The sequence below is a fragment of the Arvicanthis niloticus genome, chromosome 1, assembly GCF_011762505.2.
Source record: "Arvicanthis niloticus isolate mArvNil1 chromosome 1, mArvNil1.pat.X, whole genome shotgun sequence".
Lineage (NCBI taxonomy): Eukaryota > Metazoa > Chordata > Mammalia > Rodentia > Muridae > Arvicanthis > Arvicanthis niloticus.
In genome coordinates, this window is record NC_047658.1 from 56,701,669 (window position 1) to 56,717,817 (window position 16,149).

A 16,149-nucleotide genomic window follows, 5' to 3' on the forward strand; every position below is an offset into this window, starting at 1 on the left:
TAACTATTATGTTTCCTGTTTGATTTATGTTAAGATTAAATATTTTTAATTTGCTGTTAATTTCTAAAGCCTGGTTATCTTTGGTATAGGATTTCTTTAAAGTAAATCCAACAAAATATTCTATCATTTTCTTGACTGTTTTTCTCTAACATGTCACAGTGTTTCAAATTCACTTTTTGCATGTGTTCAGTGTTAAAATTATACTGCTGGTTACTAGGCCAAAATTTTTTTATTATTTCACTTAAAAACAAATCTCTCCCTCTCTGTGTGTACATGCCTGTATATGTGTGTGTATGTGTGTCTCTGTGTGTGTTTGTTAGTGTTATTCTGAATAACAGAATAATAGAAAATAATAATAGAAAATAATACAGAGATTATTAGAGTATTTTATTCTCCACTAGAGGACTCAAAGTTAAGCATGCACAAATATTCTACAAACAAAATATTCTTCATATGAGTTGATATGGAACAATAAAGAGATGATAGGGACATATGAGATGATGGGGACAATAAAGACCTTGGTATAGAGATCAATTAGTTGATTGTTTCAGGATATGGGCTTTCAATCAAAATTAAAAGGAAGAGCATATAGGACAAGGATCTCTGGAGATGGCATTTTATAAATACAGCTTTAATAAAACATGAGAATGGATACCATTCAGACATTTTCAAAGAAACTATCTGTGTACACAAGAATAATATATGGTAGAGGGCTAAGATCCAGGAACCTTGCTAGGTTATTTCAACTATATACATGAAGAAAAACATCAGGAAAATAAAGGTGAATAAATCACTACTAAATTATATTGCTTTAAATACCATTCCTAATTCTTTCCATATCTATAACATTTTAAAAATTATTTTAGACAGCATATTTTAACATTTACCAATGGAAATTTGAAATTTAAACCTCAGAACATTTCAGATTCTTCATGTTCCTAGAAAAGTATTCCTCAGATATATGAAGGAAGATTTTCTAGCAGGTAGTCTTGAGGAGGAAAATGTTTTCAGATACATTAAAATTTAAATTAGCAGCAGATCACCTGAAAGGACAATAGAACACGTAGCATGCTTTGGAAACAGAAATGATAACATGTGGCTGCATCTTTAGAGTTTTGAGAAAACTTGACATTCAGAGCTAAATTGTAATCCTTTCTTATCAGGATATAAGAAAAATTACCTTTTCATAATTTTTCATGTGGATTTATTTGAAACTTTATGTAGTCAAAATGTTTCTAACAGATTTTTTTAAATCATATGGCTACTTCTTTGGTGTCCCCAGTGAGCGATATTTCTGACTAATATTATGAAGCCTCCATGTCTTTAGAGGGTATTGTAATTATCGGTGCTTTCTACACATCATATTACTCAACCAACTGTTAAATAGACTGATAGATCATGAAGAACATGTTCATATTTCCCCAGAAACGGAGTAAGTATATGCATATAATTGGAGACATTGTAGTTTTTTTTTTTTAAATGTTTGAAAATACTAAATTAGGAACTCTGAACAAGACTCTTGCAATACATCCAGTATTAATCACTTTTTTCCCAGCTGCATCAAATATAGAGAAACAAAGTCAACATGAGAAACCAAGGTTTGATTCTAGCTAATTTTTGCAGTACAGTCCAAATAACATAGAAAGCTTAGTTTTAGGATTATGAAAGAGCTGGTCATAGTGTGCTTATAGTCAGAAAGCAAAAAATGAAGCCATCACACTCTAATAGTACTCTGCTCAGCTTCTTTTATTCTAAGCAGGTTGCCAAACCAGAAAAGAAAGTTACCCATAGCCAGGATATATCTTCCTATCAAGGTCAATCCTTTCTAGAAATGCCCTTAAAAACATACTTATACTAAAAAAATTCTTCTTCTTAGTTGATATTATAATTCATGAAATTTACAACAAACATTAGCCATCTCATATCATTCTCTTTCAACTTGATCCTTAAATGTATCACACTAAAGCATAATATACAAATGTGTTTAGTACATCTGTAAACATTCCTAAAGTCTTAAATCTTCTAACATCAACATAGCTCGAATGTCTGTGATGCCTTGGAGAGTTGAGTCAGTTGTTAAGAGCAGGTACTGGTCTTGCTGAAGATGAAGGTTTTGTTTCAAGCACTCACATTAGTTTATCTAGAATTACCCATCATTTTTGCCCCAGTGAACTGTTCTGACTTTTGATGTCATCTTCACTAATATGTACTCACCATCTCAAATACACACAATGACATAATTTAAAATAAAAGAAACAGTTTTTAAGTTCATGATTCAATTTTCTGTATCTGATCTTTAAAAATTATGTACTTCATAATTCAGTGACACACAGCAAATTGTTCCATTCTAAAAGCACAATAATGAGTGAACAAAAAAAGCCAGATTAAATCAAATCCAGCAGGGAAAGGTTGCAAAAACTTTAGCTTTTTGTTTAGCATTTGAGATGTATCATGGGATCATCTGCATTCCAATAACATTAGCCAAGCAGCCCACTCATCCAATTCTGCAACTTTTAGCTCAGGTGACACAGTAACTGCAAGCCTCCTGATCAATGTATGAAGGTCAGATAGCTTCACAGGTCAGAGAGCTCCTTCCAGGTACCTAGGATAGTCACAGAGTCTCTTCTTCCCAGTTATTTTTTTTTTTAAATTAATGTGGTAATATGCAAAAGGACCTTGTGTTTTTAAAACTCTTTAAAATTTGTAAGGTTATTTAGACTCATTTCTTAGACTTGTAAACCTGTTTTTACTCATGTATAAGTAATGTTGCTATTTAAGAGAAAGTGCAGAAAAGGGACACACAAATTTCCAACTCTCCAGTGTCTCTCTGATAATAATCTCAACCTGGGTAGCTAATATTTGTCTTCTAGAACATGGCTTATATGATCTTTTTCCAGGTTTGTCTTTGCCTCAAGAATTTGATACTTCTTCAAGAAGTGAGTCTACTGCAAACTAGGCTTAGTAGGTTGCTTCTGGCCTATTCATTCTAATTATTAGAGTAGTTAGCACAGAAGCCATATATGAATTAACCTTCATTGTTCATATGTTTCCTCCATCTCAAAAATTTTGTTGCTATTGTTTTGTTTTGTTTGTAAATGAACTAAATAAGGAGTAATCAAATGAACAGATATTCATTCAGTCTTACCATGAAGGGAAAATTAGCAATCATTTTAGAATGTAATACTCCCCAAAGGAGAACAGCTTTATCATAAAGAGCAGAAATTGGTATCGTAATTTTATAGGTTAGTCTGATATAATATAATTTTCTGATCTTTGATCAGATCAGCCTTCATCAAAGTATTTATTTACTAAGGCAAAAAATGAGTATCTACATTTTTTGAGAGTCAAAAATTACAAAACTTGCTTGTAAAATGTGAGCCACAAAACCATGAACAGATACTTTGAACTGTTACATGAAGTGAAACACCTGGGCAGAGATTTTGTTGCAACCTCGTCAAAGCACATTTGACATCAGTATTTCTCAGGCTGTAAATAACAGGATTAAGTGCTGGAGGCAACACAGTGTGTAACACAGAAAACAGCCTGTCTGAAATTGATGGTGCATCTGAGGGTGGCTTCAGATAGATGAAACAAGCAGTAACAATAAAAACACTGAAAACAGAGAGGTGGGGGAGGCAAGTAGCAAATGCTTTGTACTGACTTTTAGTGGTAGGAATCTTCAGCACAGTGGAGAAAATGTAAAAGTAAGAGATCGCAACACACATGAAACAAGACATGCCCAGACAAACACCAATTCCAAGACTTGTATAAATGACCACAAGTGTGTCAGAGCAGGAAACCCTTAACAATGAAGGAACATCACAGAAAAACTGTGGGATCACATTGGAGCCACAAAAAGGCATGGAAAATGTGCCAACTGTGTATATAGTTCCAAAGAGTAATCCAGTAGCCCAGGAAACACCCACCATCAGCACACAGTTCCCACTACTCATGATGGCCTCATAATGCAGAGGACAGCAGATGGCAACATAGCGGTCATATGACATTGCTGTTAGGACAAATACTTCCCCAGATGCAAAAGAAGTCATTAAAAACACTTGGAGGGCACAACCCAGAATAGAAATTGAGTTACTGTGAGTTATGCTATTGATAAAGAAATTTGGGATTGGAACAGAAATAAAGAAGACATCCAACAAGGACAAATTCTTCAGGAAGAAGTACATGGGTGTTTGGAGCTTCAGATCCAGAGTGATGAGAGTGATGATGAGGCTGTTACTCATTATGACTTCTAGGTACATTGCCAGGAAGAACAGCCCACATACAGTCTGTAGCTCAGAAGCATCCGAGAATCCCGTAAGGATGAAACCTGTTATTCTAGTGATATTGGGCATGCTAGATTCTTCCACAGCCTGTCAGGTATGTGAAATAAACAAAATTAACACACTGATGTATGGGGTGAGATTAGGGTGATATAAGGGAATGGAGAAGTATTTTAATTAAATCACATCCTCAAAACAGTATTTTTAGAAGGAAAAAAAAGAAAAAGAAAAAAGTTGAGTGGCTGGAGACTTGGCTCAGAAGTTGAAAACACTTGTTGCTCTTGGAGACCATGTGAGTTTATTTTCCAAAAGCTACATGGTGGCACATAATAGTCTATGACTCCAGTTCCACGGAATCTAACACCTATTTCTGTCTTTTATAGGAACCAGGCATGTTCATTATACACAAACATAAATACATACAAAAGACAAATATGCATAAAACTAAACTAAGAAGTTAGAAAATTTTTTTGAGTCACTCACCTACACACATTTTTAGTATGGACATGTTAGAATTTCCGTATTTTCTTTATAAAGGAATCTTGAGAGACCACCACATCAAAATACCTTCATACTTCCTCCTTTTGTGATTTCATATTTCTCTTTACATTCATATTATGATCACTTGCTACTAAGATCCAACTTGTAAGTACTGTTACTACATTTAGGTATTGATTTATTTACTCCTTATTGAAAATGGATACAATGTTACAAATACACACACACAGACATACACACATGTATTTGCAACTTAAACTTCTTTGTTTTGGAGCAGAGTATTGTAGTATTTTATCAATAGAAACTTGAAATATATATTTTAAATATATTCAGATTCCTCAAATACCTGAAACATGGATTAGTCATCAGACATGTATAGGAAGGACTTCCAACAGGTCTAGTTGAAAAGAAAAAATCATAAACATTAAGATTCAGATTATTGAAGGATCACATAAAAGTTTGCAAACTCTCAAATCATTTAGTTACAATTTTGGCATCTGATAAGACTCAGAAGTAGGCGCCAAACTTTAGCCATTTCTTAATGTAGAATGAAGCAAATACAAATAAGAAAATCATTTACCATGTTTTAAATTACATTTAGATTTTTGTTAAAACACTATGTTATCCAAAGATCTCTACTAGACCTTTATAAGGCCTTTAGCTACAACCTTAATACTCCCCAAAGGAAATCTTTCTTAATTGCCTTCCTTATTATTTACTTTTCTCTTAAGACAATTGGTGTTATGATAATTGGTACTTTCTGTAGGAAGGACTGATCATTTCCCAGAAAATACATAGAAAAATATCATGAAGAAATTGGCTCACACTTTCCCTAGTATCATATTAAACTAAATACATATTATTTGGTTTATGTTTTGAGCATAGGAATACATCATGGTAGGGAAGACATGTTGTCAATAATAAGGGTTACATTCAACATGAAATTATGAAGCAGAGAATACACATGCCAAGACAATGCTGATTTTCTCCTCACCCTTTCCTCTGTATTCAGTTAAGGACCATATTCAACAGAATTGTAACCTTTTACACTCAAAGTGTACTTCCTGGTTTATTCACCCATATCTGAAACACCATCATGGAATATGTCTTTCTAATGTTATTATATACCACACACAGTTGAAAACTACTATAAACCATGACAGTTTAATCCTTTGCTAACTTGATACTCAAAGGTATAATATATACATAGTAAATATCATACCACTCCTGATGTCTAAACTTTCATATTCATTTCACAATGCAAAATTCACTTTGTCTTTTAAGGTTCATAAAATTTTAACAGCACTATTATTCTTTAGGAGTCTTCTCTTCAAATTTCTTTTGAAATAAGTTGACCCATCAACTGTGAGCCTTTATAAAATCAAAGATAAGTAGTTACAAACATTAAGTATACAATGGCACAGTCTAAAAATTCTTACTGCAAAGATGAATGGTATGACAGTACATAAAACACACACACACACACACACACACACACACACACACACACACAATTAGTTTGAAACAAAACTAAAATATTGAAGAAACATCAAATACTGCAGCTCCATATCTGATATTTGGAACTAATGATGGTATCATGTAGGCTTCAATAGCCTTGGGCAACTCTACAACTTTATCTCTGTCTCCCCGTCACTGTCATCCTTATTGAAGCTGGACCATCTCTGCACTGACAGCTTTCTTTGGTAGATGTTCCAGAGTTCTGGCATCTTCAGCATTGAAAGGTTCCCCCTGCAACCTGGGATTCATTTCTTAATTACATTCAATGACCCTTCAGGGGCCTCTTGTTGGAAATTTTACCTTGCCACACATTCTCTAGCCTCAGTAGCCTGCAGGAACTTTGGTAACTGTCTCTATATCCTCTTCATATAATATTTCATGACTGAAAAATCAGTACCACATGGCTGAGTCTTTCACAATAGCCTAAAATGTGCTCAAGATGCAGCCAGGACTTTTAGATGACAGTTAAATCACCACCCTAGGCTATTGATGGTAACCTCTGGGAAACACTTTTCTGGATGGCTATGTGTGAGCAGAGGAGCTTATTGATATTCATATTTTGAGTTGCTACATTTGAATGAAATTTGCATTTGAATAATTTGGAGAAGTGATAGGAAGTTTGTGCCATTGGATCCATCTTCCTGTTAGGAATTGGAGCTTGTGCTGCTTCCTTAGTTAGGCTGGTCTATTTAAAAATTATAGAGTATTTGTCTTTACTCCCTTTATTTAGAACTTTTACCTGGCTTATAATTCTTTCCTACATAAAGTGTACATTGTCCATAATTTTTGGCTCTTTCAGACAACAGATTTAATTAAAATAATAAAAATATTAAAAGACATGGAGACCTATGGAGAAAAACGTCACAGACAAAATATAAATATCTATAGATTTATATGAATGACACAGTAATGACAAAACATAAATTTACCTATTCAAAATATTACTTAAAATAAAAAACAAAGATAAAAAGCTATCACTTAGAAAAAGAACTAAATGGCTCTTTTGTGAAACTATTTTTGGATATAAAGTATTTTATACATTTTATATTTGTTCTTTCACTTTCAAGATGATATCTTTCTCCATTCCCTTTTACCTATCCTAAACCTCCCATATACTTCTTTTTGCTCTTTCAAATTCATAACCTAATATTATTTAATTTCTGCCACAAGCATACATATATACACATATGCACACTGGCACACACATATGCATATATACATATCCATCTCTATCTCTCTTTCTCTGTCTCTATCTTTATCTATATCATCTATATCTGTAATTGTATCTATATCATCTATAGCTACATCTAATCTACATCTACATCATATCATCTATATCTACATATCTCCATATCCATATCATACCTATATCTATACCCATACCTATAACTATATCTAATCTATATTTAATCTATATCTATATCATCTATATCTATAATCTATCTATCTATCTATCTATCTATCTATCTATCTATCTATGTATTATATTTCTAAATGTAACCTGCTCAGACAGTGTAATGTTACTTGTTTGTTTCTTTTCATGGCCTATGCATTGGTACTGAATAGCCAATTGGTGCATCTTCCCTGGGGAAGACTATCTCTTTTACTCTCTGTACTTTTTGATTGTCTCTAGATTGTGTGTGTGTGTGTGTGTGTGTGTGTGTGTGTGTGTGTGTGTTGCATTGAGACCTCCTAGTCTTTCCTTCATCTACTTTAGCATGTCTATTGCTAAGTCATGGTGATGGGACTTTAAAGACTTCAGTTCCTAATAAGTATGATTGTGTTATTTGTTTGTGTAATCATATGTATATGCAGTTGTAAAAGTCACTTTTATTTCCTTATGTGTCAGGATGAGATGAGAGCCACACCCAAGCTTTATGAATATATGATTTAGGCTAACTATCCCTAACTCTAGGCCTGAAATCTCGTAGTCTACAAAAAAATCTTTTTTTTCTTTAACTTTTTAGCTTGTATAAAAACTTTTTTTAAAATTTTATTGGATATTTTATTTATTTAAATTTCACATGCCTTCCCCTTTCCCATTTTTTATTCCCTAGAAAACCCCTATCCCATCTCCCATCCTCCTTTTTGCCTTTATACCATTTTAATTATATGCAATTATTAAGGTCAGTTCTTGGTTGAGGAACTAGCAATTCAATAGCTGGAAATAGTCAAGAAACAAGCAAGACAATAAACATAAATACTCAAAGAACAAGCAAGGCATTAAACACAATTCCGTGAACTTCTGTGATTCCTGTTTCTAAGGGCTTATCAAGATGAACAAAATATCTGAGCCAACTTCCCTGTCGTAGCCCAAAGTCATTTTTATGTCTGAAGCCTACTTCCTTGTTCTAACCTAATATTTAGATTCTTGCCTGAAATTACTTCTTTGTTCTAGCCTAATGTCAGATTCCTGCTTGAAGCCCACTTCCTTGTCCTTGGCCAATGTCAGATTCCTGCCAAACAGCCCTTTTCCTTGTCCTTGGCCCATGTCTGTTTGTGGTGGCACAAGCAGGTAGGGCTTGCTGAAAGAGACAGGGGCAGAAGGATCACAAGTTTGAGGCCAATCTGGGGGTCTCCAAACAATCTAATCTCCTGTAAGCTATTAACTTGAAGGCTTTACCTTCCAGCCTCCATCTACTAACCAAAGCCTAGAATGATTTAGCCTCAAAGACTTACTGCAGAATAACCTACTTTTTCTTGCTCTTTTGAACTCTTCTGGATGATTCAACTCAGCTGTTCTGGCTCAAATTTCTTTTTAAGCTGCCTGATTCTAATTGGCTTTTCTTAGATTCTGACTGAATTGCTCTGGTTAGAAAAACTGTCTCTGAATTTCAGGGACTGAGCTGTACTGGCTGCACAGATTGCATCAACTCAACTGAACTCAACTACATTAAATTGAACTGAACTGAATTCAACTCCAGCTCTCTTCCTACATTGCTCTTAAGTAGCCTCTCTTTCTTGTCTTAATTTGAGAGTATTGGGTATATCTTGATTTATTCTGTCAAATCTTTCTCTGACTCATCACTTTTTCTGTCCCTCAATTAAATATTAGTGTTTGAGATTAAAGGTGTAGACTAGAGATATATCCGTATTCCAGCCAGAGGGATTAAATTACTAAGGGTATGTCTATATTATAGCCAGAGGGGTTAAAGATGAGTGTTCTAGTCAGGAGGATTAAAGGTGTGTCATTCCGGCCTGATAACATAGACCTTGAAGGTTTTTGGATGTAGTCCTTTATCATAGCAGTATGTTGCTGGATTAAAATTCTTCTACATGTGGGGTATATATGGAATCTAGAGAAAGTAATTGGGTCTATTCTATTACTATCTTCTTGCTTACCCACAAATGAGGTCTCTAATTAAAGTTGGAGCTTGGAGAGTTTTAACTAAACTGGCTGGCCAGAAAGACCCAGAATTTTTCCATGTTTGTTTACCATTCTCCAATCTGCATTTACAGGTACTTATGGCCATAACATCTTTTTACATGGTGCTTGGGATCAACACCTAGGATTTCAGGCTTGTAAACCAACACTCTTACAAACTGTGCCATATTCTCAGCCCCCCACTTATAGTTTTAATGTAGTTTCTCTTAAGCAAAAAAAAAAAATGTGCTTTTGAAAATAATTTTCTCTCTCAGCCCATGTGTGTGTACATATACAAATACATAAAGATGCTCAAAAGTTTTAGTCCTTTTATTAAATAGTAGAAAGAAAATTATACCCTTCTGGAGAAATATTGTAAAATAGAATATTAAGCATGATAAAACATAAGAAATACAAAATTCTCTTTTACCTAGTATTGAATGTTCTTCAAAATTTTTAATTTTGAGGAAAACTAAAGTCACAATTTGTATGCATACAATACTATGTTTTTGTAAAAAAAAAAAATGAACATTTTTGTTTGTGTCTTTTAAGCTTTCTCTTAAAATCAAAAGTCAGAAAAATATCAAGAAAAGTACTTTAAATTATTTAACTAAACAGACAAGGAAAACTAAAAATAAATGAAGAAAGTATGACATCTGGAAAGTTCTCTTTTAATGCTTTTATTTTCTAACAGGAACATAATTTCTTCTTAGAAATCAAAAAAAAAAATAGTATGATATAAATGTATAATCATCTAATTATCTGAAAAGTGTGAACTATTTAACTGAACAAATAAACCTTTTAAAGAAATATAGGAAAACACAATCAAACAGGTGAAGGAATTGAATAAAGTGATCTGAGACCTAAAAGTGGAAGTAGAAACAATAAAGAAACACAAATGGAGGCAAACCTAGAAATGGAAACCTAGGAAAGAGGTCAGGAATTACAGTTGTAAGTAACACCAACAGAATACAGGAGATTGAAGAGAGGATCTCAGGTGTAGAAGATACAGTAGAAGAAATGGACACAACTGTTAAAGAAAATTTAAAACATAAAAAACTCCTAACCCAAAACATCATGATGTCATCCTTGAGGAATCCAAATAGTTTCCTCTAGGAATTCCCTTTGTGAAGGGCCAAATGCTTGGCCCTGGGTACAGGAGAAGAGCAAAGACTCTTCACAGCATAGAAACTAAGGATGGTGTTCCAAATGACTTTATTAATTGTCACTGCTATTGTCAGAGCTCTTTAAATCATGGCTACAGAAATGTAGCCTTAAATATTTTAGCCTGAACATTTTTTCTCTAAAATCAAAAGCTTTAACTTACAAACTATAAATTAGAACAGTATGGAAAAACCTTAATCTGTTGTCTAAGAACTACAGAATAAAAATAAAAAGAATACTGGGCTGGTATCATATAAAAAAAAAGAAAATTGTTTGGTATCATAAAAGAAAAGAGATGTTCTGCAGTAGAAAATCTGGGCAGTTTCATGAAAGGAGTAGATACCAGCATATGCAGAAAGCATGCTGAGATGGTAAGATTGTTGTCAGGAGCTCACATGTTGTTGAGTGAATACTGAGTTGATAATTGTGTTTTAAGAGAAAGAAACTGAAAAAATGTTTGACATTAAAGAAAACATGTTGACTCTTTAAGCATTATTTTTGTTGTTTAGCAACTAACCATTGTTGTATATATTTGGGGGGTATATAATGAAACCATGAGGTTTTATTTTTTTCATTTTGTAAAAAAATTGTTGCTGTCTATGAACCATATACAATAATCAAATTGTGACAACTTCACAAGGCTTATTTTTTTCTACTTCTTTTTCCCACAGAGTTACTCTCTAGTATTACCCATTTTCCTTCTAATTATTACGTTTCTTTCTAAAAGTCACACATTTGAATGAACATATAATAAATGTATTTCTCCCTCTGGCTTATATTTCCAAACATGGTTTCATCAGCTGGGAGACAAATAACAGACTCAAATCCAATATGGTGACGCCATGAATATAGTAAGAAAACTAGAGGACACCTGTTGAGGCATTACTTACAAAAGTATGAATTAATTAAAACAGTCACATTACAAAATTATCTCAAACTAGAATAAGTCAAATCCCTCATTAATGCTGTGTTATAGAGTTTCACATTTGATTAAACATCACCTCCTGTATATGTAGGCACTTTGTCCAAGACCATGAGAAGCAAAGGGTCAGAGAACATCATGAATGGAATCTCTAAATATGATATTTGATTTTTATGTCCATCCCCTCTATCTACTATAAAGTCTTAATATCCTAATTACCATTACCCTAGACCTACAAGCCACTATATTATCTCAGATAATTTTGTTGCCAAGATTAAATTGCCAAGCAAAATGCTCTCTTCAATTCCTACATTCAAATACAAATGTCACCTTTCAGTTTCATGAGTTTATAAAAACATATGTAAGTCTTGCAATTTCTTTTTTTAGTTTTTGCAGATTTATAAAAATTATATCAAAATGTAAATTAGAAATCACATTTAAATATTTTTAAAAATACAAAGTATTTCAAAACATAGTACCTCTATACACATATAATTTTAGGATGTATGAATAGTAGACATTTTATAGCTGCTTCTTACACTGTTGGATACTGGGAAGTAAAAATGTCCTTGAATCTAATTAAATATAAAGATTAGAAATTACAATAAATCCAGTACCACAGTTTGAGTTTGAAAGACAAACTGAATGCAAAGAGACAGTGAGTTATGTTATGTTATGTTCCCAGTTCTTTCTTTTCAAGGAGAAGCTTGAATTCATCTTGTTTTGTTTTATTTTTAAGATTTTGAAAGTGTTATTTTATTATTTAGTTTATATTTGAATTAAAATATAATCATATCGTTTCTGTCCCTCCCTTTTATGCTCCATTTTGGTCTTAATTTGTTGAATATTGGAAATGGTTTGTCGTAGGAATGTGGGAGAGTTTGGAATTTTGAATCAGAAAAGTCTAGCATGCTGTAATTAGTTTTATGGGCCACTCTGGAGGGAACTGAGAAGACCAGAGGACCAAGAGAAATTATAAAAAGTAGATTTCTATCTCAAGAGGTTTTAGGAGGAAACAGACATTTGATGGAGCAGTTTTAGCAGCATTTTTTTGTGTGTGTACTGAGGGAGAATCTGGCTATGTCTATGTGTACTGAACACTTGAGTGGGACTGAACTCAAAGAAATTACTAAGTTGTTTGATGGAGAAAAATTCAGTACAATATAAAATTAAGGATGGACATGGTTATTTGTCACCCTCTTGACTGAGGTTTATAATGGGGATGCAAATTTATTAAAAAAATTTGCAGCTTCTGAAACAAAAAAAAAAAAAAACCCATGAGTAATGTTAAAGTTGTTGAGAATTGAGTGCAGAGAAAGAATCTGTAGTTATTAAAAGAATAAGCAAAACTAATTAGAAACTACATACTTTGCACTGATACAATAGAAAGAGTACCTTGAAAACCAATTCCTATTTATCAACAGTTGTACTTTACAAACATTCAGATTTATTTAAAACTGTGAGTGATGGGGCTGAGAATGCAACTCTGAGATTCCCTGGTCAAAGTAGGTTCTTGGAGAGTAGTTTTCTCAGGTTCCACTTATACAAGTTTCATTACTAAGCCACTCAGAAGCCACTTTATCTATGGTAGATAAGGCCAGTTTATATCTCAAGTTGATAGAATAATTCCAATGTATCACCCATTCAATGCTTAATTTACAGACATACAAAATATTTTGGACAGAGTAAGTGTATACCAAGTCCAAGAACATCAAGGAGGTAAGGCATGGGTGTCAGGATTACATTCCTTTATCAGATCCTTGGGAGGTCTTTGTAGGAAGCTGTAAAAATAAAGCCCAAGTTACAGTGAAGATTCTAGGACAATGAAGATGCCATCAGTGAGATGTTTGCCTAAGAATCTTGGAGCTACAGTGTGAAGCTACCCTAAGAGAGACCATATTTGGTACAAAAACTAGAAGTGGAGTCCTGGAACCTCCAATCCTCATGAAGTTTTAAAGATGCCACTGAAGTGTTCCAGATATAGACATGGAGCTGACTGATTTGGTGTTTTCCCTGTTTGGGTTTTGAGGGTTTTTATGTCTTGTCTATCATTGTTTACCTCCTATCTGTTTTTTAAATAGGAATGGTTATTCTGAATGATAGTTTATTGGTAATATTTTTTAATTTACAAGTATTCATATTTAAGAGTGTTTTGAGATACAGAATAGTTTTTCTAAGCTTTGGTTCATGTTAAAATTGTTGAGATTTGGGTGTTTTATAGATGGGCTAAGTATATTTTGTATTTATATGACCACTGTACTGTAGTAAGATTCTAGACCTTAGCACAACTGCCTCCATGATGTAAGTAACAATCAGGTAATAAAACTCAGCATGTAGGCACCACTACTTGCCAATATAAAACTAATTACTAATCTATCAAAATTCTTAGTTCATGGAAAGTCTACAAATGTACTAATGTACCTTGTTTTTTAGCTTCTGTAGTTTTGCTTCTGGGTAATTGTTCTTTATAACTAAAATATGTCCGTCCAGAATATGGTATCTGTGCTTAAAAGGTCACCCTCTAAATGGCTAAGGGCTACACTGGGATCCAGAATACCCAGTATAGTCTATTGGCTTAAATCTGTGTACACATACTCTTCTCTGGTGGGTACCCCACAAAACTTTTAGAGGCTGCTGTGTAATCCCAAGAAAATTACCTCAAGGTATCTGGGATCTTAGATCCACAGACAGTGAGGAAGATTGCAGTGATCAAGGGGGTTCAAAGAGTGTACAACCTGAGATGTTCCAGGTCCCTTGGTCTTTTTTTGATCAACCATTGCCTAATGCTTCAGAAGAATCTGAATCCTACATCCTCGGGAAAAAGGACTAGAGTGTTGCCAGCTCTGTCACATCTGCATATAAATTCTTACTAAACTACTCATCTGGAGTCTACAAAACTTTATTTGCTCAGACCAAGTTATGGCATGATATACCTAGACTGGATGCCTGGCATGGGATGTCTCAGCCAGATTCCAGATTCATGCTCAAGTCCACCAGAGAGCCCTTACCCATGTAGCAGTCTGAAGGAGATCAACACCCCAGAGAACTTGGGGAAACTACACTTACTGAGGTTCAGCCTGCCAAAGAAAGATGTGAATATTTGATAGTCCTTATAAACATTTTTCAGACATATAGAAGTAGTTACAACATGATCTATAATCCTAAAATAGTACCTTAAAAACTTCTCCAGGAACTGGTCTCCTCACTTTACATCTCCATATAATGGGATCGAACAATGGCCTGATGTTCATAGCCCAAACTTCTTGAAAGTAACTAAATATTTAGTCATAGATAAGAAAAAATCTCATTGTGTATACAAATCTCAGAATTCTGGAAGACTCTCTAACTCTGGAATTAGATTCTAGTAAAGGACAGATAGATATCCTTCCTTTGCTTTGCTTCATGCCTGGTATGCCCACTACGGATGGATTTTCCCACTATGAGATTATAATAGAAAATCTTCATTCCTTTCATTGCCCAGAGACATGAATTTGACAGAACTCTTTAGTCATTACTTTTTTACATCACTGCAGGTACTCTACTAGGCCATGAAGGCTATTCACTGGACTAGTCAAGAGACTAAGCCAACAACTAAGTCAATCATGTTTCCCTTTGTTTGAGCCCACTGAAGCCAACTTGTGAAGGATCTTCTGATGACCATTATAATAGGGAAGTTCCGTGTTGTGAAATATTTTGTATTTTTAAACATATTTGACTCTGATATCTAATTTACATTTTGACATAATTTTTATAAATCTGTAAAAACTGAGGAAAGAAATTGAAAGACTTAAATGTTTTTATAAACTCATGAAACTGAAAGATGACATTTGATTTCAAGGTAGGTATTGAGGAGACCATGTTGCTATCAGTCTCCATGTTGTGATAGTTAATGAATGTTCAAAGTCTTGCATCTTAGTTTTAATTCTTTGGAATCAAATTTTACTTTTTTCTTTTGTTTTTAAAGAGGATAGTAGTATTTTTTGATGTCTCATAGATTACTGTATCATCTTGAAGAGAAGAGAGGGTGAGAGATTGAATACCTACTTTGTTTGGGTTTTGAAAACTATGTATGATTTTGTCCTTAGCTCCATACAGGTGCCAGCCATATTACTTCCCATGATGGAGAGTATCTGTATATTTCATGTAGTGTTTCATTATCTCCATTATCATCTCCACAATTTCAGATGACTCAGGTGACACACTCTCTGGTCCTTCAGCTGTGTCTAATGATGAATTTTAATTGGGTCCATTCTTACCAGTTCTATGGAAACTATTATGCATCTAAATTACATCTTGGCATTTGTTCCAATTAAGGGCTGTGTTCTAAGTGTCTTTGTACTCAGGAGTATGACAATGACTTAGATAAAAAAAGAAAAAGACTAGTGACTCTTTAAAAGGCAAGA

The 16,149-nt window shown here is 33.8% G+C and overlaps 1 protein-coding gene across 2 annotated transcripts; it reads right to left on the reverse strand.

The window, feature by feature from the left end:
• Positions 1-368: 368 nt before the first annotated feature.
• LOC117694609 (olfactory receptor 14A2-like) lies at positions 369-5,386 on the reverse strand. 2 transcript variants are annotated; one of them, XM_076937436.1, is made up of 3 exons: positions 5,359-5,386; positions 5,125-5,175; positions 369-4,370 (listed from the first exon to the last, which is right to left on the reverse strand). In XM_076937436.1, the coding sequence occupies exons 2-3, from the start codon at positions 5,131-5,133 to the stop codon at positions 3,345-3,347; spliced, it is 1,035 nt and encodes a 344-aa protein (XP_076793551.1). In that variant the 5' UTR covers positions 5,134-5,175; positions 5,359-5,386; the 3' UTR covers positions 369-3,344. The 2 variants fall into 2 exon arrangements, with proteins under 2 accessions (XP_076793551.1, XP_076793555.1); XM_076937440.1 differs by having other exon boundaries at positions 4,764-5,380.
• Positions 5,387-16,149: the final 10,763 nt, after the last annotated feature.